The 24,718-nt window shown below is 37.7% G+C and overlaps 1 protein-coding gene across 1 annotated transcript in view; it reads right to left on the reverse strand.

Annotated features, from left to right (window-relative positions):
• The window catches only part of CSMD1 (CUB and Sushi multiple domains 1), a 1,519,798-nt gene that overhangs the window by 394,432 nt on the left and 1,100,648 nt on the right, over positions 1–24,718 (reverse strand). Inside the window, 1 exon segment of the mRNA XM_012645868.1 lies at positions 3,673–3,760. Coding sequence (XP_012501322.1) covers positions 3,673–3,760 — 88 coding nt within the window.

Consider the following 24,718-nt stretch of genomic DNA (forward strand, 5'->3'; position numbering starts at 1 on the left):
GGCTTGTTAGAGTCGATTTAATCCAATTCAACAGAAAAAGAATCTACCACGTGTTGAGCTCAGTCATGAAAAATAAAACAAGTAAGACCTCTTTCCTTTCCTTCAGAACCTCATGATTTAACGAGGTGATGGAAGCATAAATCTGTGTCTAGCACACACAGATGCCGGGACGAGTTGAAGTGAGGGGACGACGCAATGCACCGGGAGCGAAGAGCCCTCGTTCTACGGCAGAAGCGGCCGTGTGGGCGGGAGGGAAGAGGTGCTCGCTTGACAACAGGGATGCTGCTTGAGAAACACCTGCTCATGCAATTTCGGGGATGCACAAACATCCCAGAGTGTACTCGCCCACACCTAGATGGTGCAGCCTACTGCACACCTGGGCTGTGTGGTCCAGCCTGGTGCTCCCAGGCTACAGACCTGCCCAGCATGTCACCGTATTAAGGGTATCCAAGGGTCACATGACATCGTCACACGCTGTAGCCCACCAGCCTGCAGATAAACACACGCGGCTTCTACTGTCCCGCATTCTAAGAACTGTCCCTTGTTCTAAAGGCAATATGTGTAACCTAAACATTTACATCCCCGTAATATGCTGAAATAAAAGAAAAAAGAAAAAAAAGAAAAAAGAAGAATTTGAGCTGTGACATCACTACTGATTTAAAGGATGATAGGGGAATATTATGAATAAATTTATGCCAATACATTTGACAAATAAAATTTAAAAAATCCCTTGAAAGGTACATACTATCATAGCACACACAAGTAAAAACAGACAACCTATTGTACATAAGCCCGTGAGTAGAAAAGAAGTTGAATTTGTAGTTTAAAAACCTTCTCATAAAAAATTCCAATTCCAGATGGTTTCACCGGTGAATTATTCAAAACAATTTAGAAAGAAATATCCCAATTATACACAAACTCTCTTAGTATATTCCAGAAGAGAACATTTTCCAATTAATTTTATGAGACCATTATTACTATGATGGCAAAACCAATGTCTTTACAAGAAAAGACTATAGCCCAACATTGCTCATGAACATAGCTGCAAAAAATCTAAACATAATTTTAACAACTCAAATCCAACAGTATATAAAAAGGATAATATATTTTAACCAAATTTTATCCTAGAATGCAATTGATTTTTAACACTGGAAAAACAAATTAATTTATTATATTAACAAACTAAATATATAAGTAAACAAACAAAAGATCATCCCAATAGGTGTAAAAAAAACAGCTTTTGAAAAAATTCTATATCCATTTCTGACTGAAAACAAAAAAGCAAAACAAAACAAAAATGCAACAACTCTCAAAAATTAAAAATAGACGCATACTTCCTCAACCTGATAAAGGGCATCTGTGAAAAACCTACATGTAATCTCATACCTAAGATGAGAGTCAGAACGCTTTCCACCGAAGCGCAGGAATAAGAACGGGATGTCTCACCATTTCTATTCAATCTTATAATATAGTTTCTAGCCAGTGAATACAAGCAAGAAAAGTAAATAAAAGACATCCACATTGGAAAGCAAAAATTAAAACTCTATTTGCCGATGACAATATCATCTAGGGAGAAAGTCCTATGAAATCTACCAAAAACTACTAGAACTAGCTTATCACAGTTATGTGTATAGTTGTATACACACATACACATCCTCCATAGATGATAAAATATTTTGCATTTGTATTTAATAGAAAATGTAATCTTGCAAATAATTTAACCAGATGTTATATTAATTGATTACCATTGCCACAAACTTGGAGACATGTAAATAACATAGAGTTTCCCCAAGAAATTAAGGGAGTGAAAGATAGTCTCTTCTGAGATAAGGTTCCACAATCCATCCTTGACTGGCCACAGGTCTACACAGCCTGGCTTCCCTCTGACCTCCACCCCAACCAGATCAACATGGCCCTTATAGCTAATGCTTACCCTGAGCTAAACCTCCTCTTCAGAAATAAAGCTAAGAATGAAATATCAGCATAGTCACCTAGGAGACTACAAAATTTTCATTATTGCCCTTGTGCAAAGTAGATACTGGCCCCAAATGTTCATAACTTCTCTGTTAACTTTTGAAGCTTACGCATTTTCTCTGGCTCTCTTCACCGGTATTGTCAAATATAATTTAATTTGCTATGTTTTACAATTGAGCTCTACAACCTAGACCAAAGAAGTTTGTAGATTCCCGGGGAGCATTGCAAGGATGACAATATTGCATGGACAGCACCCCTCACAAATAAAGTGCTTTTGGCAAATGTGCATTGAGTTCTATTGTGCCAGGCACTATTACAGTCACTGAAGAAGCAGAGGTAAACAAGACACCAGCTCCAGCCTGGGGGAGCTTAATTCAAGGGGGAAAATGAACATGCAAACACATCATCGTGACTCATTGCTGTCAACTCGAAAACCTTGTGTGCAACGCAGGGAGGCACAAAGGTTTTTGGAACAGAATCATGAAGAACATTGTCTCCTCAGTGAGGGACACCAAAGAGACGACTTTAATTCAAGGAAGGAATACATAGCATGGAAAGCCCTTGGGAGGACGTATAATTTTATCTGTTTGCTTTGTTTTCAAAAGAGATAAAATTCCTGAATGTCTTCAAGTGACAGCTATTTTATATGATAACAGAAAACCAGCATTTTTCTCTGTTAGCTTCTTTTCTTGACCAATTCCTGGTCGAGGTGTTACCAGCTGATACAGCCCTGCACCAGACTCACCGGGATTGCTAACGACTGTTTACCAACGGCTCTTTCTCTGGAGAACTTCCTCCAGCCACAGGAAGGGAAGAAGCCAATGGCTGACAGGCGGGACAGCAGGTACCAAGGTGGGCCTGCGTGTTGGTACAGTCTCTACTCCAGAGTTCCCCGTGGGATCAGACCAAAGTCAGTCTCCCGTTAAAACCAGCTCCCTGCTTAGCATTCTAAACAACCCATCCCATGTTCTTTACTTTTCTCCAATTTTTAGCTTACTTTAATGGCCTCAATTATCTGCACGCATCTTTTTTTGTTTCCCTCTCAAAAATGGTGAGATTTTTAAGGAGGAAAACATATTTCCTGCTTCCCTTTACTCTTTGATGATACAGCTACTCCTAATATTAGTATTAATCTCGTAAGGTGGAAAATTTTAAGTTTTTTAAACTAATTGAAAAAATGTAAAAGTCCAAAGTGATAGGATGATTATAATTGCTACCACATTCATGATATAGCCACTGGAAAGCAGTCTCTTGTTTGTCATAATCCTAGTAACATAATTCACAACATTTTCTTAATGAACTGGATTGGCTGCTACTAACCTTCATCATTTCTAAAGTGTATTTAATAAAATAATTATGAGGTTATGACTAAATTTTACCCCCTCTATTTTTCACACATTAAAATCTTTAGAATATGAAATGGTATCAGATGAAATAAAGAAAAACATCCTGAACACCAATTTTGACAATATACATTTAGAGTTAAATTTGTATTATTGGCTCATATAGTGACAGGTGTCAACTCCAGAGTATTTTTCAGCGTATGTTTTAGAGTTCTACAAATAATATAGCAACATAGCAATTGAGCAGTTGTACCTTTACATCAAAAGGACAAAAGACTCAAACAAAAATGGATTGCTGAAATTATGTATGTGTTAAAAAAATAAATGCTTTCCCAACCAATATTTCATCTCCTACCTGAAGTCAGAGCCTGCTCTTCTACCATTTTCTGGAATCCCGGGATCTGGACACATGTCGGAGACCAACGCGACGCCTCCTTGGCTCACTGTAATGGAGAGAAATGTTATTGAAGTGTTGTGCAGCTGTTGAGGAAATAACCAGAGAATAAATTTATTCTAGGCATATTTGGTTCTTTAACGATCATTAATTAAAATGTGATTTCTTTAAGAAGTAAGACAGCTTAGGTACATTGAAATCAATATTTATTCTTATTGGTAAAAATCAAATTTATTTTTCTCAGAGAAAGGATGACAACATTCTTTGGTTTGAACTTTCTACTGTATTAAAAAAAGACCAGAATTGAATTTTAAAAAAATCTCATTTGTTCATTATGACTCCTTTTATGTCAGGTCACAATTAATAGCATCATGAGAAAAAATGGCATTACGGGAACAATGCCCACTCTTACAGAGAAGAAAGCCTTCCTCAATTCCCATGGACAACAACAGGGATGATAATTATTTACTCCTATGTATACAAGAGATAGTTTAAATACAATTACTTATATTTTAAACATTGGATGTTCTTATCATTGAACTAAAAACCTAATGGTCTTTCTGTTCAGATGTGCTGACCTGTTTCTTGAGTCTATTCCATGAAGGGCCTTCCCTCCCTTTGGCATTTGCGCCATCACAGAATAGTTTCTAAAGAACTCATTTCCTTATTGGATAGGGATGATGCCACTGTAACATTCCACACTATATAATTTGTCTGGTCCAACCAATGTGATTACCTGTTTCTTTCCAGGAATTTGCTCAACAGAGAGCTTATTACCCAATCTCCACTTTAATGAAATGTGAAGGGAACTCCATAGTAGTTCTGGGAAATGCTACTCTGTGTTAAGAGAGAACATATCTCCTTTACTCTGAACATTTCTGCAACTAGATTTTGGGCACTGAACTGTTGGTGCCATCTTGTTATGTAATCCAAGGATAGAGGCAACAGCATGGGTGGAATAGAAGAGATATATCAAGAACCTGGACCTTCCATATCATTGTTGAGACAGGAAAGTGACCATTTCAGGAATCTATCTTAATTCTGAACATCCAGTTGAATGACTCATATATTTACTATAGTTTAAACCCATTTGAATAAGTGATTCTATTATTTGCTGTTGAAAAGTGTACATACAAATAGACATGTTCTCACACATCTTTTAAGTGACTCCATAAGAAGAAAAAAGTATGTCTAGGCAGATGTTGAACTCCTAAAATATTTTATTAAAAATATGTATAAAAATAATAATTATAGCAAATTGTTTTCATTTTTCATTGCTGAATTAGGATAAAATTGGGTGAGGATATAATCCTTTAATGAATAAAAATCCTATCAGAATATATGAAGTGATTTCATTCCTAGTAAATACTTCACCATTCCAAATGGGTAAACCTATATTTTTTACAGATTTTTATTTATTTTTTAATCAAGTTTTTAATAACATCTAAAAATTATTTTGCTGTATAGTGTGAGAATTATACTGAACATCAACATTTTATTTTCTAAATATTTAATTTTCTCAATGTCATTTCAAAATAATCTAGCAAGTTGGGCAGTGACATTAGCAGACGATAGGAAAGAAAGCTCCAGACCCTCATTTCTCCATGGAAACATCAAATAAACAATTATCAACAGACTAAAATAATTCTACAGGAGCTCTGGGAACTGGTCAAAGATCTATAGCAACCATACAAATATCCAGTGAAGAAAATGCCACATTCAAATTCGTAGGACATTTCATGGGGTTTTCACTCTTTCTTGTCTCACACTCCCCCTGTTGTGGCACAGTGCACTTGAGAGCAAGTGGCCCAATTACCAGTTTCCTTTCAAGAAATGGAGAAGCAGAAATAAACTATTTGGCAACATTCTAGTTTCTCTGTGGGATGCCTGAGGGACTGATTTCTGTCTTTCCTGACTTGGAGCTCAGGAATGATGGCATAGTTTGGATCTCCAACTGGAAGCTATGGGAAGCAGTGGTGTGTGCCACTGTGAAGAAAACCGCAGCAGTACTGCAGACCCATGGGTACCTGTGGGTAATAGATTAAAGGCAGAAGAATACAACAGAACAGCTAAGGCCCCAGGAAGAAGCTGGGTTGAGGCTTATTGGAATTTAAGATATTTCAAAGCACTTGGAAAAAACAAGCAAACAACAAAACTTAAAAGTACACACACAAACCCAGACTGGACACATTTCCAGAAAAGACTGAGAAGACTTTAAGTCTTTACTCCAGGTTGCTCTCAAGACTGAGAGGCTCACTGATTAGTGAACATCTTCAACTTTATTCTGCAAAGACTGCAAGAGGTAGTTGATTTTTTTTTAAAAATGCCCAATCTTTTTAACAAAGATCTCAAGGCATACAAAGAAATGGGGAAACAGGGTTCATTCAAAGGAACAAAATCAATCTCTAGAAACAGTCTTTGAAGAAACATATGCATTAGATTTACTAGACAGCAAATTTAAAACAACTATTCAAATATGAATTTGAAGAAATAATGGCTAGATATTTCCCAAATCTGAGAAAAGACATGGATATACAAATCCAAGGAGTTCAATGAACTCCAAGTATGATAAACCAAGAGAGATCCACAATGAGATACATTATAATCAAACCGTTAACAGCCAAAGAAAAATAGAGAATCTTGAAAGCAGAAAGAGAAAATCAACTTGTCACAAACAAGGGAACCCTAATAAGACTATCGTCAGATTTCTCAGCAGAAACTTTGAAGGTTAGAATGCAGTGGGATGACATATTTAATCACTGAAAGAAAAGAATGTCAACTAAGGCTGTGTATATCGAGCGAAACTATTCCTAAAAAACAAGGGAGACATTAAGATTTTCCCAGACCAAAAAAAAAAAAAAAAAGTGAGGGAGTTTATTATCAGTATAACGCCCTAAAAGAAATGCAAAAGGGAGTCCTTCAAGTTGAAACAAAAGGACACTAGACAGTAACTTGAAGCCATATAAAAAGAAAAAGTTCTTCAGTAAAGGAAAACACATGAAAACCAGTACTCTAGTAATTTTGGTTTACAACCCAACTTTTTATTTTCCACAGTATTTAAAGGCAAATGGATAAAAATAATTATAAATCTATGTTAACAAGTACATAGTATATAAACATGCAATTTATGACATCAATATCATAAAGTAGGGGGGCAGACTTGTCAGGAGTAGAGTTATTATATATGACTGAAGTTAAGTTGGTATTAATTTAAGAAACTGTCATAAATTTAGGATATCATATATAATCTCCATGGTAACTTCAAAGAAAGTATCTATAGAATAAACACAAAGGACATGAGAAGGGAATAGCAATATGTCACTATAAAAGAAAATAAATTAAACACAGAGAAAAATAGTGATGGAGGAAATGAGGGACAAAAAAGCTGTAAGACATAAAAAAATCAAATAAGAAAATGGTAAAATGGTTAAGTATTCCTTATAGGTAATTAATTTAAATATAAATGGAATAAATCCCTGTTCCAGGCTAAATTATGTCCCTCCCCCTAAAAATGCATATGTTGAAATCCTGACCCCCAGGACCTCTGAATGCGACTGTTGGAGATAGGTTATTTGAAGAAGTAATTAAGTTGAACTGTAGTCAAAAGGGTGGGCCCTGATCCAGTATGACTAATGACCTTACAAGAAGAGGAGGTTAGGACGTGGATGCGCAGATGAAAGACCACGTGAAGAAGCAGGAAGAAGACAGCCATCAACAAGTCAAGGAGAGAGACCTCAGAAGAAACCAACCTTGTCAGTACCTTGATCTCAGACTTCTAGCCTCAGATCCTTGATGAGGTCAGTTTCCGTTGTTTAAGCCATCCAGCCTCTGGTGTGGCACAATGTTACAGCCGAACTAGTAAACTAATACACCCCCAAACCAAAAGACATAGATTGGCAGAATGAATTAAATAATATATAAATAAGTGACAGGATCCAGCTATATGTTGCCTACAAGAGACTCACTTTAGATCTGTGCACCCACAGAGCTTAAGCATGAAGACTAGTCAAATTAACAGAGCCAAGAAGTATAATGGTGGTTGCAGGGGCTGGGGGTAAGAAGGAATATGGAGTTATTGTTTAAAAGATACGATGTTTCAGCTGAGAATGACAAAAATTTTCTAGATGTGGATAACGCTGACAGATGCACGATAATGTGAATATATTTAATGCCACAGAACTGTATACTTAAAAATGATTAAAATTAGTAAATATGATGTTTTATATATCTCATCTCTTTATATATGCATTATACATCCTTATTATATATATACACACACACACACACACACACACACAAATTTCCACCGTTGCAATATAGCTCTACCACTTTTTTCTCCAATCCAGTGGTTTTCATAGTCTGCGTTATGTGGTAAGGTAAACTTTCCAATCAGTAAACAGTGGTCAGCTACTAACTCTCTAAAATTTATCTCCTAAATGTATCTAGTTTTAATAATTTCAAACTGTAATGCAGAACATTACTTTGGTCATATTTTTTCATTCTGTCATCACCAACCAGATGTGTCCTATCTTCCCTCAAGCAAAGCAGTTGTTGCTGTGGCCAATTAATGCAGCTCACCAAGGTGAGTGGTGATCCCTGGTCTTCTGTCGGAGTAGGATACTCTAGCCTGGTTTTTATTCACTATTCCAAGGTACCCAAACTGATCAAAACACAACACCAAGGCTAAAAAGGTCCACTTGTATTTCCCTTTTCTATTTTTCCTCACATGGAAAAAGATATGAGAGAAATTGGAAGTGCCCATCCAAGACAAATTAAAACATTCTGGGTTTTTCTCAGGATAATGCCAAAGGCACTTACTTATTAAAGAAAGGTGACTCAGTTGGAATTCCGCGCGAGCACAGAATGAATCAGAAAGCCTGAACGGATTGCAGATGGTGGAAGATGTCAAAAATGTGACGAGGGATTAAATATAAAATACGGGTAATTTTCTGAAACAGAGATGGGTGTTTAATGTGTTAGGGAGACAGAAGCAGCACGGTGACACACAGCGTAGGTACAAGCAAACAATAAGCTCGGTAAATCCCAACTACCTATCCCAGCTGCATCACGTGTAATTAACTCCTCTGAAAACTGAAGCTTCCACGTTGGACAGAGTCACGGAGACCAATCTACTTCAAGCAGAATCCCCGTGCCTCTAAGAAACCTTTTCAAAAGAGAGGAATTACTGGGCTTAATATCACTTAAACTCAAATTTTGTTGAATGATATCTTTTGAAATCTCACAGTACACATGCCATAGATATTAATAAATATATGAAGTTTTAGTCAAAACCTTGTAGTTAAAAATCAAAACTGAAAATATTCAATAGATGAGTTCATTACACTTCATTAACTAATACTAAAGCAAGATGTAAAATTATGCAAGTGGATGGTCAGATACAAATTAGAGAGTTTCTAAAAGACTTTGAATGGATTTTATTTAAAAAGTATAAAGTATATATTTAAATGGCTTTTTCAAAGCACGTTGCTTCCTGATACCTCATTAGAGCCACACAAGACCTGTGCCTATGTGGGGCAGCGAGGTTCATGCTTCTCCATCCAATTACCCTGCTCTTTGGGGACCAGTGTTAGGAATGTCAGCTAAAACTCAACATGAATTTATTTGTAGCAAACTATACAGCTAGACCAGGTGCTACAGTGAAGGAAGTAAGGATACAAAAGAAGTATCTTACAATTACTCTTAAGGAGATTAGAGACAAATAAATTAGTGGAGATAAGACCTATACTAGCGAAATAATCAGAAATAATTACAGATAAAGTGCTAAGAATAAAGAGGATGATGTAAGATTAAACATAACGTTGCTAGAAACTCCAGGTATCATTTACACATTTTTAAATTTAACCCATATAATCACTCTATAAATTATTACTATTAAACCCATTTTACAGGAAAGAAAAGTGAGGCTGGAGTTTTGACCCAGTTAATTTAAAATCCAAGTTCCTTTTCCTACACTTGCTGCAATGACCTAACGAGACATTATATGTTAAAGGGCTTTATAATCTAAAAGTGAGGCATTTGGTTAATAAAAATTTTTTAAAATTCTTAATAAGCACACTTCTTTTATAAAATGTGTTTAATAATAAAAGGACACAGAACATCAAAAAGGGGAGGGAATAAAAAGGTGTTTTCATTTATATTCTCAACCAGCATACATATGAGAAGCCATATGGTTTGAACCATGAGACTTCAGTTCGAACCATCTGGTAGCAATTTTCTTTCAGTAAAAAAAGAAAAAAAAAAAAAAAAGATTCAAAGGCTTTCCACAGAAGACATTATCCACTTTTAGAGAACTAGAGCTATGAATCGGCTTGAATGTTAAATCACTATGTAAGTTGTCATTTTGAGTAAAATTTTGGTTTATATTTGGAATAAGTGCTCAAAAATAAAATCCGCTTAAATAAATTTGCCCTTTTTAGTGCAATGGCTCTCGTAATTTATTATTGTTGCATATTTTCATCATTGATGCTTATTTCCTTAGAGACCTGCAGCCATGTTTCAGCTGGATCAATTTCGAGATGAACTATAACCATTTAAACCTTCAGGGAGGTGACATATGTTTTTAGTTGCATAACAATCAGCACTGTTGTTATACAGAACACATTCTGCTCGAAATTCCTCAATAGCAATATGCACACTCTGCCGATGACCTTTGGCTGAGTGACAACCCATTCTAGGATTTATGCTTGGGGATATTGCGGCTTTCCCGCTACACTCGGTTTGAAATAAGTCAACGCTGACATTTTTTCCTTCAACGTTTAATAGACTCAGTATTTCCTTGCTGGAATGAAAAACAGTATCTACTTTTTAACATATTTCCCCTTTTTGATTTGTAAGAGGTTTCTATCTCATCAAGAATGAAACTTATTCATATACCCCTTCCTCAAAAGCCAATAAGTTGAGTAGATGATGATTTCCATGTTAACGTTTTGTTATTAATATTTAATAACTTCTTTCATATAGGTATAACAGGAATATCTTGACCTAGAGCATTGCATGGGACATTTTTATGTCCATAACCATAATTTTCGGCACTTTTCTCTGTTTTCATGGAATATTTGTACAGTCTCTAGCAGTAGTTGGTTTTTATCCCACAGTAGTAAACGAATGTTTACAAGCTCTATATAAATAGGACAAATAAGAATTGTTGACAACTGGATGATAAATTCTTATTATCAGAGCAATATGGGAGGTTTTAAATGATAGTTTACATAGAAATAAGTTGCCAGAAATGCATCGCTTTTATATGTATTGTTTTGGGTTGCATATTAATGGTTCTCCCACTGGACTTGAAGAACTTGCACCCCTGTCTGTGTGAGAGTCATGGTCTGGATTTTGCAAGTGTCTAATTTGTTACAACGCCAGATGTTTTTGTCAGCTCTCTCTCTTCTCTCAATGCATATCTTAGTGCGTTGACTTGGAAAATACCAATAGTTGAACAATTACCATAATTTTATATGCAAATTTTACCCATGCTTTTTTCTCTCCAATTCTACTGCCATGATCTTAAACTTAGTTTATGGTAATATATATTTTAAAATACATTTTGGCTTCAAATGGTATGCTCTCAAAGACATGATTGAGAAACTAAAAAAAAAAAAAAAAAGAAAAAGAAAAAATGACGATTGCACAATAAAGACGATTTGACTAGCGTTCAAAACCTTAAATCTTTCCAATATTATTCTAACTACTACCCACAGGGATCCCACTGTCTGGATAATTTTCAATGCTTCAAATTCTAGCACTATTAAGTCTTCTTTTTTTCTTCTTTTACATGACCTTCCCTAGACTGTTTTTCTACCAGAGGGAAAAATAAGATTTTTTATAAGGCTCTGATATTAATAATTATCCTTCCAACTGATGAATCACTATGGCAGCAAATGTTCAAAGAGGGAATATTTTATTTATGTAAACTCAAATTAAGCCATGGTGCTTATTTGCTATTCAAGAAAAATGAAAAATAAGAATATTCTAGAGCAAGATCAGTGTAAATGACCTTCACAACGTAAATAGCACTGAAAATTTTACAAGAGCCTTGAGGACTTTCCTGGTCGCTGTCTGTCCAACTCTGTGTCCTGCTCTGAGGCGCTGACTCGAGTGTGTGCCGGCAGCACCTAAGAGACCTGTCTCTGAGTCCTCCGCGGGCTCCCACAAATGCAGAGTGACTGTCACCTGGGGATAACGCCCGCGTAGCTTGAGGAATTACGGCCTGTCATCTCTGCTCTGGTCACTTTTTGCACATTTAAGAACTCTGAACTTAGGAATATTTTTCAGGGCTCACTCAAAGATATCTTACAGGATGCCCAATTATGCATGGATTTCTAACAGTGAAGAGAGCGTTTGGCTGGGCTGGTTTATATTACCTAGCACAGGATCTAAAACACCAGGCCAGCAATCTTGAAATCTGACAACAAAGGGAAAATGCTAACGTTATTGTATAATTGATTTCAGAAATATATATTTTTATTTTAAATTTATATTTAAATATCATATATTCAAATATTTTATATTAAATGTAATTAAATATTAAAGCTTTTGTCACTTCTTAGATTAAATACATAGGAAATATTAATGATCTGAATGATGAGCTCCCATAGAAAGTTGCTTTCTGACAATAATACATAAGTGATTTCAGAATTTTTTATTTAAGTGCATTCTAACACAGTAAATATAAATGATATTAGCATGTATTATACAACTTATGTATATATTTATCTTATTACTTTTATTTCTATTACCTACGTATTCAGAATAGGAGAATAATGTCATTTAAGCTTTAATATAATGCATATTAAATAGATATAAATATCCAAGTAAATATATAACAAATAACTATACCTTTATTTGTATAAATATATTTAAATATATATCGATACTAATAAATCAATAGTATTTAATATGAATATTTTATCATATATTTTTATATCATAGTTGATTAATATTTATTTTCTATAGTGCAATGTATAGTAAGAAAATGCTCAGAAATTTTTTGAATTTTAAAGGAGCAGAAATATTAAATTATTTGATACTTTTATGATAACACATAGTTTTAACAGTATAATTAGTGTATCAATAAATCCAATTGATTTGAAAACTGTTTTAAACATAAATGGAATGATATATGTAAACCCTAAAGCACTACACAAATGTTGAAGTCCTTTATTTTCCAATTTTTTTTTTTTTGAGACAGAGTCTGGCTCTGTCACCCTGGGTAGGGTGCAATGGTGTCATCACAGCTCACTGCAGCCTCAAACTCCTGGGCTCAAGAGATCCTCCTGCCTCAGCCTCCTGAGTAGCTGAGACCACAGGAACCCACCTAAATGTGGTCTTAATATCTTCTCAACACTGAGGCACCATAGTTTTGAGACCAGAGACCATCTTTTCTATTTTCTCTAACGCCCTTCTCAACTCCGAAAACAGTTGCTCAGTTTTATATAATTAACTAATGGAGAATTGTATAGGTTATCTCAGAAAAATGTCCAACAATAAACTCATCTTTTTTTTTTTTTCTCCATTGCACTGGACAACAACAAAAAACACATGTTTTCCATGAACCCTATAAAATCAAAAGCAATCTCTGAGAGCTCAACCTTCCTGCTAAGTGAATCAGGCATCCCTTTGTTCACGGTTAGAACACTTGATTAAAAAAAAAAAAAAAAAAAAGCAATGTCTGTCTATAAACCAGTTTTGTAAAAACTCTATGTTGGCCCTGAAAAGTGTTCCTCCCCAGCCCCTGTGTGTGAAAGAGGTGATCTTAAGGGAGTTGCAGGAACAGAGATGTTTCGCTCAAGTCCTACGTCGCTAATATTTCTTAAAAAGTTGTTAATGCCATCAATATCCGATGCATACTATTAATCATGGTTTGCTAGATGTATCCTTATTTGTGAAAGAAAAATAAAAGTAAGATCATCATATGTCAAATAAACTTTGTATAATTTGTATTGTCTTTCTAAATCCCCTATTTCATTTTCATGTACTTTTAGGGTTTTTTTTTTTTTTTTTTTAATGAATTGTGGCCTCAAAAGTTACAATGAATCAGGCCTCTGAGAAAGCCTAAAAAAAAAGCGGGATTCAAGTTACCGCAGAGGGACAGACCAGTGCTCTGAAAATGCACATTTAACGTGAAAGGGGAGAAGCTTTCCTGGAGTAAATTGCCTCTTGCAGACTCTCTGTTGGCGTCTTCGGTGTGACTCATTAATCCCTAAGCAAATTTGGGCCAGTCCTGGTGGCAATTACCCACTGCCTTCCCCAGCTGGAGAAACAATGAGTCGCTAACAATAGAACCAACAATCCCCATTTGGGGCATTTCATTCACCACCTCATAACAACTGCAAACTGAGTAGAACTCAGATGTGGTAATAAAAATCTGGGTCTTCTCAAAACCCACATATTTCCTACTTTATTATTAAGTGGTTTGTATCTGACAGCATATGGAGACACTTAAAGTATAACTTGGTCTCTTGGGCAAACTTATTTATTTCAGCACACAAAAAAAGGAGTGTATGAAACTCAGAAAATTCTTTTGGAAATCATGATGCATATACCCCTGGCATGAAACGCTTCTCTCTCAAGGGGCCGCCACACCATTTCTGAGAGAATGGCAGTGCTTTTATAGTCACGCGGGAATTTCAAACTCATCTCTTACTTGTAAAGAGGAAGCCAGGAATTCCAACAGGCTCCAGGCCGAATGGAAAGATTTGAGATCAATCATTTCCCCGCTCACCATTCAGTGTTGCAGCCACTCTGCCACCTCCTGGTTCTCAGGAACCCGTGTGTCGTGACGTTCCACTGGGTAGCGTACGCCTCGGCCCGTCTCTGTTCAAACCAACCGTCGTTTTCCTATTCTTAGTAGAGCTAATTTCAGTCAGGACATGGGCAATCTGTGTAAACTGATTCAGGTGCAGGTAAGCGAGAAACACAAGCGCGAAATGGATCCCTGACAAAAACGAAGCGGGAGCTGCAGTCCTAAGAGTCAGGCTTCTCCCTCCTGGAATCTGCAAACCGCGGTCACCGGAAACTTCCCCTTTGACAGAGCTCCTCAAAGTCATAGAACACAGTAGGTAAAGCCTAGAGCCAGAGGACTGAGCTCTGAGTCTTTTTCTCTTGCCCAAATTCCTTTTTAAGAGGCCTGGTGACTCACACCTTACAAACCACAAAATCTCATCAAACAGTAATTTTTTATTAACCCAGTCTAATGTGGCTCACTTTCCAGGCTGCTCAAGCGTTCCTACCTACTGACTCCAAGTGTTGAGACGAAGCTTAACTCTTTCAGCCAACCGCCAACTAAAGAGCCCCTGAAACCCGCCTGTGACTTGTAAGCACCCCACATCGAGATATGCTGCCTTTTTGGGCCAAACCAATATATACTTTCCATGTGCTGATTTATGATTTTACTTGTAATTTTTGTCTCCATGAATTTATAAAACCAAATGGTAACCTGGCTGCCACGGGACCACTTTCTCAGGCCCCCTTGAGATGATGCTCTTTGGACAGTGGTCGCTCACAATGGCTCAGGATAAGCCCCTTGGAATACATCTGTAGAATTCAGTTTTTCCACTGACAAACCACCCAAAATGGAAAGTCTAAACTTATACATATACAGAGATCAAGATATATTTTACATATCAGACATAATATACAATATGCATATAAAATGATATACATTAAAATATACGTTAAAAGATGAGACTCCAAAGCACCACATACACAGTAAAAGAGTTGACAAGAAATAAGCTCACTGTGGAAAAATAGCTCAGAAATAAAGAAAAAACCTTGCCATTTTCAACCGCGGTGCTGTGTGGAAGAAGAAATCACCACCAAGAATTTGTCACCCTAAGTCAGCTTTCACAGCCCAAATTCATGGACCCTGTGTGGCCCTAAATATCTCAAGTGGAGAACAGAAGTCGAAGGATATTTCTGAGTACTGAGCCAAGCAAACACAAACCCTTTCTGGGGGAACACGGCCTTCATTCAGGCCTCAAAATATCCCCAATAATAAAGTTTCAAGGAACATCAGTTCACCCTAGAAGAAGAAAATACTCTCCCAAACCAAACAAGAGCAACAGCATCACGACTGAGGGTCAGAGGCTCACAGACCTTGGACACGAGAGAGTTCAGGTGTGGGCTTAGCAGAAGCAGTGTACCACACAAGTATATTGAATATGTACCTATAAACACTTTTTTAAAAAAAAATCTGTAAGTTTCCAGATATAAAAAATGTAATAGTAATTTAAAAAAAAAGAAAGGTAGGATGTAGATTTAATAAACTCAAAAATAGATGTTAATAAATTATTCAGAATGTAAAACAGAAGAGAAAATAAAAACTTGTCAATGTGCAGGTTACGGGCGTGAGAGAGGGAGAAGGTCGGGTGTGTAGCTTATCAGGTTTCAGAAGATGATTTACAGGTCAGGAAGATGCTGTATCCAAGAGGCAAAGGTACCGAGGGTGAGTTCCAGGTCCAGGAGCTCGGGGAACATGAACAGCATGAATAAGACGGACCCACAGCGTCGGGAAACAGCAGAACAGCAAAGACAATTAGCAGATCTTACAGCAGCTACAGAGTGGGGTGAGAGGAGGGAGGGGAGGGTGGAGAGAGAGAGACCAGAACAACTGGAGAAACGAGGTTTCTGAGCTGAGAACAGACCTGCACACTCCTTAGGTGCTTTCAGCAGAAACACCTCCTTTGCCTTCTCCAGTTACCTCCTAGAGTCAGTGACCACCCAGCCGCGACTGACAGGAAGGGAGGGATCAAACCACCATGGGGCTATTATGCTACTTATGATGGTGGTTACTAAATACATTAATTTGCTTCATTTGATTTTATATCTGGGCAGGGGATCAGCAAGACCTAAAGGGATTTGTGTATTTGGTTAAATGAAACGTAGATAGGACATTCCTAACAGAGAAGAATAGCATGAATCAATCGCTGTTGTTTCAAGAACTGGAAACAAGCATTTGAAACACGTGGCATCAAAGCCTCTGGCAGCCATTCTAGACCAGAAACATCATCGTCACTTGGGGACTTTTTAGAAATGCAATTTTTCAAAATTCTAGGCCTCCAGACCCACTGAATCAGAAACACTGGGGTGGAGGCCCAGAAATCTGTGTTTAATAAACTCTCCACGTTGTTCAGGTGCATGCTGAAATCCGAGAACCACTGCTCGTAGAGAGTTTAAACAACAGGTAGGGACCGACATTGCTGACAGCACAGGTTTTGGAGCCAGGTGGCCTGGTCTCATGTCAGGGTCTAAACCTTACAGCGGAGACCTCAGACAAGCCCTGGAGCCTTTCATGCACAGCTTCCCCACTGGAAACAGAGACAGCAGGGAGAGAGGCAAGCCAGTGTGCTCCTTGCACCTCAGTGCTTTCTGCTCTTGTTAGCAGGAGGGTGGGGAAGGATGAAGAGAGGGTGGGAAGGCTAAAAGTGGAAAGTCAGAACAGAGTCGGAAAGATCTCCAGGCTGTGAGAGAAACAAAGGGAAGGAGACACAGATGCTTGGAATGAACCATCAGAAGAGCCCACACGCTTCCTGGAAAATCCAGGTTTACCAATTGCTTGGTCTTTAAAGGGGAGGGGAAAAAGTTCTCTCATGTCTATGTTTCTTCTTTTCTCCTCACTGCTCTTCATCTGCCCTGAGAAAATCCAGCACCTTGTTAACAATCTTGAGTTGTGAAATGTCGGTCCTGAAGCCTGCCCAAGGTCGTGCACAAACCTGAATGTTACCACTAGGTCGTTAACGTAAGATCAGATCACGAGCATGAACTCGTGCTCCGTGTGGTCCTGGGCTATGCAGAAAATCAATGCATAGTCCAACCTAAACCTCCCTGGACCGACAATGCGGAGAGTGCTAAGACATCTGTCTCGGGAGCTGTAACACACGGACACAGACGTGTTCTCTCAGCAGCTACAGCGAGCAAAGGCCCATCCTAATGGAGGAAAAGGCTTTGCTCAGCCAGGTTGCGGTAGAAGCTGAGCTCTGAGTGTCTCTGTGCCTTCTCGTCTCAGAGGAAGGAGAAAGACTCCGCAAACCACCAGAGGGAGACAGTTATTCACTGCTGATGGGGGAGGCTGTGTGGCCGGAGTGGAGAAGCAGAGGGTCCATGGTGGAAGGAAGCCTTCTGTATTTGAGGAAACCTCAGGGAGACAGACAATGGCGTTTTGAGATAACTTTCTTTGGCTCTGTGAAGGGCATGGAGGCTTCCGGAATCTGATTGTGGAGACAAAGTTAGGTTCTTTTAAGAAAAATTAAGAAAAATAAAACATACTCAAAGAACCATGCCCACTAAAATGATGTTACTCTAAAAGAAGAATAACTTTATTGTGTAATCAATATTGAAATATGTATAAAAGGCAATTTGGATACGAATATTATAAGCTTCAAAATACGTTTTCCTTTAACTCTTGATTTATAAATTCTATTATCAAAATTATCATAACGAATTAAAGGGATTTTTAAAAAAAACTAGCTATAATTATATTTATTGCAATTTCTTTTTTTTTTTTTTTTTGAGAGAGTCTCACTGTGTTGCCTGGGCTAGAGTGCTGTGGCGTCATCCTAGCTCACAGCAACCTCAAACTCCTGGGCTCAAGCAATCCTTCTGCCTCAGCCTCCCGAGTAGCTGGGACTACAGGCATGCGCCACCATGCCCGGCTAATTTTTTCTATATATTTTTAGCTGTCCAATTAATTTATTTCTACTTTTAGTAGAGACAGGGTCTCACTCGTGCTCAGGCTGGTCTCGAACTCCTGAGCTCAAACAATCCGCCCACCTCAGCCTCCCAGAGAGCTAGGATTACAGGCATGAGCCACCGCACCCGGCCACAATTTCTTATATGACATCGAACAATCTGGAAATTGCCTAAATTCCTAAAAGGAGGAAACAGATTAGATTAATTGCGACATAGTTGCACAACTGAAAACTCTTCAGCCAGGAAAAAAACATTTTGAAGAATGTTTACCAACATATAGAAATATCCATAATATATAAAATGAGAAAAGCAAGTAAAAATTACATAGAAAAGGCAAAGCTATATGCTCAGAAATTAACTGTAAACTTGAGTTGTAAAACTATACAATATATTAAATATATTAAAATGTAGAATATATCAAAATATATTAAATATTTTTTCTTATATTCACTTTCCAACCTTTTTCTATGCATGCATTGCTTTGTAATAAGGAATCACAATAAAATCTATTTTAACTCAAGAATTAAGAACTGTCTTTGAAAATAAGGGAAAAATGCATCTATTAAGGTAATAACCATTTCCTTTTGAAATGTAAATAAAAATCTGGTGGTTTAGTCATTGGCATTGCACATGTAGCTTAATATTACATTTTCTCACTTTAAGGAAATAATCTTAAATGTCAGGAGAGGTTAAAAAAGGATAAATGAGTCTCAAGTTGTCTTAAGAAGGTGAGTACACCTTTCTTTACCAGTGGTTACTATGCTTTAATTCGAACAAATTATGGCATGGCAAAAAGAATAAACAAACAAAGGTCTGAGGAGGAAAGTTTATCAAAGAATTGGCTATGGTTGGGGACTAAATTAATCTTATCTCGTTCACACAAGGGGCTAATGAGGCTTTACTCTGCCTGGGATCCTTTCTTTGATTCTATTCTGTTCTCAAGATTGTACACTGTTAGCTATCCTAAATATGCATGATGCTTGTCAATAAAGGATTAAGATGCTGATTGTGGACATATAAGAGCAAACTACCATCACACCACTAAGACAGTCCAAAGGGGTAAGTCATAGTGTCCACTTCAAATACAGAGGGAAGCAAAGACTCAATTAGAAGACCACGCCCTCATTTCCAATACATAAATGTGAGTTTTTCAGTAGAGCTGTCTCATCATTGCTCCCTTCTCATGGGTTCAAAGACATTCACACCGTCTTCAATCCCGACATCTCCCCTGTACTTGCAACACCCACCGACCACGCGACATCCCTCAGTGAACATCTTACAGCCTTCTCACCTTCCGCTCTCGCCACCCCACCTGCGAGCACGCGTCACCTCCGTATTTCCTTATCGCGAACAGTTCTGTCCTTCCCCTGCTTCAACCAAAAGCCGTGTAGCAAACTTTGTCTCCTTTCATCCTACCGCTCTACCCATCAGCAGATCCTATTTAACAGTTCCACATTCAAACTGTGCACACACAGTGGCCATTTCTCACCATCTGCTACCACACTCCACGCCATCATTATCTTGTCTTCATTGTAGAAATAGCTGCCTTGCTGGTCTTTCTGCTTTTACCTTTCCTGTTCCCAATAGTGTCCTCTCTATACTGATGTGATCCTTCAAAGACAAGACAGTCACGTCACTCTTTTGTTCTGAACGCTCCAGAGGATTCCTGGATCATCTTGAGTAAAGCCAGAGTCCTCACATCCATTCATAAGCCCAGACACGATCTGGTCCTCGCCCCACCACACACGTCAGCTCTGTCTTCCGTCTCCCTGTCGTTCAAGAGGCTTGAGCCATCACCCTTCATGGTGTACCTGGAACTCACCAAGCACATGATGCATCAGGAACTTTGCAATTTCTGATCCCTCTTTCTGGAACACTCTTCCTCCATGTATCCTGCATAGCTGGCCCCCCACTTTTTCCAAATTTCTCCTCCAATGTCATGGAATTAATGGGATCTTTACAGAGGACAGTAGCGTGACTGCTCCAACCTGGCACTCCCTGCCTCTTCCACTGATACTCTACATCTGATCTACCATTAATGTATGTTGACTTATTTCTGTTGCCTTCCCTGACATGCTAGAACACAAAGTTCCTGAGTACAAAGACTTTCTTTTGTTCTCTGCTATATTCCCAGAACCGAGAACCATGCCAGCACACGGTTGGCACCCCATAAATATTTGTTGAGTGAATAAATGAACATCACTGAAGACTGAAGCCTCCCCTTTTTGTAACTACTTGAAAGTATAATTAGCACTCTTGGCACTTGCTATTAATAACACTCAAATTATATTAAAACCAAATAAAAGGCACTTACAAATGCTTTCTGTTAGAAAATAGCACTCAATTAAGACTCATTCGTCAATGTTAAGCTTTTCTTCTCTGTGCATATACTTTATCAATTGAAAACATTATGAAGTCATATTTTTCAAAGTTAATGTATTTTTTCAATATATGATTTTTAAAAAATAGTCTATTTCTAGAGTTTTCTTATTTGTAGGTTGTCTCATGTAAATTAATACCAAGTGGGAAAGTTAGGGAATATTTGAAAAGATGGAGGTAATGGTGACTCTAGATTGGTCATTCCTCCTTTAGACCATGCAGCTTGCTAAGCGCCAGTTTTCAGAGACCAAGTGGCAGCAATTGTAGAAGCTTCCTTTAATGAATAAGGACTCCAGTGAAGGCCGAGCCACATCCTACTGTGGTTACTCCAGGATGCCCAGCGTGATTCATGCCTAAGTAGTAACACAAGTTTGATGACCCCCATGCATCTGATAGTTAAATCACATATTAATTTTCATCCTCACTCCCAGAAACGACAGTCTCCATCTGGGCAGCGTCAGTGTTAACAATCAGCACTGGCTCTTGTGTCTGAAAGTGACGAGTTTCATTTCACCCATGACAGCCTGCTGTTGTCACGTAAAAAATATGAGTTGAACTTGGATCACTGATGTGAAAAGCACATGTCACTGCTTTGGAGGGGCCACGTCCATAACATCTAGTTAGGCAGAAATCCCTGTAATAATGTCTTGTTTGTTAGAGTGGAGGGCGTTTTCGGGAAACAATGTTACCACCCCTTCCTCTTGACACCACTTCAGTGTTTGCCTTCAGTCTGACTGAGATGTCTGTCAACTGTAGTTTGTGTGCACTGATTTAAAATGACACTGTTCGCCAATATTCAGGTTTAATGGAAATATAAAAATTTATTAAATGATGTAATAACTTATAGTAGAGTTTAAAAAGATAAATATTTAGTGTCAGGCTGAAATTTTTTCAGATTTTGGAATATTTGCATCATGCTTACCAGGTGGGCATCAATAATCCAAAAATCTGAAATCCTATTTCCTTTGAGTGTCATGACGGTGCTCAAAAAGTTTTGGATTTGGGAGCATTTTTGATTTTGGAATTTTAGGTTAGGAATACTCAACTTATATACAGTATATACATAATGGAAAACTATTCAGCCTTTAAAAAAAAAGGAAACTGTCATTTGCAACAACATGGATGAACCTGAAGGATAATAACTTCAGTGAAATAATCTGGGCACAGAAAGACCAATACTGCACGATTCCATTTACATGTGGAATGCCCAGTAGGAAACTCACAGAAGCAGAGAGTAGAATGGTGGTTGCCAGGGGCCGGGGTGGGGTGGGGTTGGGAGATGTTGGTCAAAGGATATGAAATTTCAGTGACACAGGAGAAACAATTCAAGAGATCTATGGTTCAACATGGTGCCTACAGTTAATAGCAATGTATGGTATTCTTGGAATTCATTAAGAAATTTTAAGTGTTCTCATTGTAAGAAATGAAAAGGGTGTGAGGTGATGCGTCTGTAAATTACCTTGCCTTAGCCTCGTGACAATGAATACATGTTTCAAGATATCATGTTGTGCAATATAAAAATACATAATTTTATTTGTCAATTAAAAATAATTTTTAAAGTGAATATGTTGTTATTATCTAGGTAAAGAGTAGACAGAAGATTATTTCGGAAAGGGGACACAGCTGTGCATCAGCTATGAACTGAGAAGGACCACGTATGTACAAGGCACTTGTAAATGTCAGAGCTCCTGGGCTGCGGAGGTCACCTGGCCAGACAGGCATAGCTGCCAGGCAGTGATAAGAGGATATCTTCCGTGTCTAACCTCCCACCATGAACGAAAATCATTTAGAAAGAGGAAGCTAGCTCAAAACTGGAGGACACTTCTCAGATTGGCGCTAAGACTGCTATGATTGCTTTTGGATAAAACGCTTAAAGGTTTAAATTTTTATCCTTCTTCCTTTTCTTCCTGTCCTAATGTCATCTGCTGGCAAACTAGGGTTGTGCAGTTTTTGTTTGCTGGTTGGTTTTATTCTGACATAAAAAATGTTGACTCTGTATATAGTAAATAAATAAATGAATCTTCCTATTAAAAAAAAAAAAAAAGAAGTAATGGTAGCAAAATAAGCCTGAATCTCTGCCACAGGCCAGAACAACATCGTAAGTTGTTTGTGTCCTGATGAGAAAAAAAAAATGTCTTTAGGCTTTTATAAAAACTTCATGAAGTGATTTTATGAAAACAGACACTCTGGCCCTAGCATTTGGCTAATAAAGAAGTAAATGCAATTCCTGCAGGAAGATCCTCCCGTGGGTATGTGGATATGTTGTTTCATTACGCCTTGGGATATTTAACCAGTTAAAGAAGGGAAAACGAGTTTAAGTAGGTCAAATAATCATGGCACCAGGTTTCTGCTGTTGCTACACCATTGTTGAGTGAGTGTCAGCGTTCCCTGCATGACTTCAACTTTTCATTTTGGCAGTACAAACATGTGCTCTAAGCTGACTGTTTACCCCTTACTCATAAACTGGCCGAAGGGCTGACAGATTATAGCACACGGAGGTCCTACTGCAGTTTGGTTACTTTTTCTCTCTGACACTCTTGCTCATGAAGGTCACGTTAAAACTGACCATAAATGGCAACCCCACATATATCCAGGACAGCTCTACAGAAGGCTCAGCATTCTCATGTACAACCATTGAACAATAGCACATTCGGAGGCTAGGGAACTATTTAAATACTTTACTTTTGATAACTTTTTTTTAAAAATAAACAAAGTGAGGCATTTCTGAAAACTGGATATTCCCTTCAATATTATTTTGGAAATCATGCATCTTAAATTGGGTCCTACTGGCTTGAAATTAAGTCGAGTCCCGAGAAAATGGGTTGCAACATAAATACACCCGTGAACAGAGAAAGGACGTTTGCAACATCAAGTGAAGGGGCTAAAAAGAACACTGAAGAGTGCCCGGGAGGGGTTTCAGAGAGAAAAATATCATTTTGGCTCAATATTTCAATTTGCCTTTTTCTCACTGTTGCCAAATCCACCTGCCTCCTGTCAACTGTTACGTGATCGATCGTTCTGGAACTTGGCACTTGCTACATTCCCTTGTTTTGTTCCTCTCTTTCCTTGACTTTTCCATATTATTCTGTGCATCTCGTCTGTTTCCTTTTATTCTTCCTTCATCTGTTCCTGTGTCTGCTTCACAAAGACCAACAATCTCTAGAGCTCTCTCCTCAGCCCTTTCTCCTTCCTCATTTCCTCACCCTTCCCGGGCAATGTAACTCACTGGCATAAAACCCAAGCTGTTATTTGGAAATGATGCGGGGATAGCCCAGATCCCTGCCCTCCATCCCTAAACTCATGTCTTAGTTACTCACCTTTCCAGTTGGGGCAAAAACATTGCGTTTTACAACACAAAGAGTATATTGGAAATTGTCCAAACTTATAATTCTCTTTAAGAACCATGTTAGGTAATGACAATAACAGTAATACATCAGCTGAATAGGATAATGACCACAAATATTATCTTCTTTTCTATGTCTATACCATAGAACACACAAAAACTTTCTTGGTCTAAACAAATGGACATTTGATAGCTTCTCTGAAAACTTTCCTTAAAAGTTCAAATAAATATATGTAAAAAAATCAGAGTTGAATTAAAAATGAAATGCCCAAAGCAAAATGCTCCTTCCATGATAGCATTATATTCTTAAAAGCCACCATGAAGATACACTAAATCTATTCATGGCATCTTAAAATATTTTGACTAATGTATCCTACTAGGTGGAAGAAATTTTAATTTAATGGGTCTGGCCCACTGTGATATAAAATGGCATGTTCTTTTTAAAAGGGTGGGTTCCATGAATGCTCTGCAAAATTCATTTATTCATTTAAAATATATATTGAGCTCTAAGAAGGACAGAAACATCTTTAAACCTCAAAGAAATAAACTTTAAATAGTGGGCTTTGGAAACTGCAGAGA

The sequence above is a fragment of the Propithecus coquereli genome, unplaced genomic scaffold (genome assembly GCF_000956105.1).
Source record: "Propithecus coquereli isolate 6110/MARCELLA unplaced genomic scaffold, Pcoq_1.0 Scaffold238, whole genome shotgun sequence".
Lineage (NCBI taxonomy): Eukaryota > Metazoa > Chordata > Mammalia > Primates > Indriidae > Propithecus > Propithecus coquereli.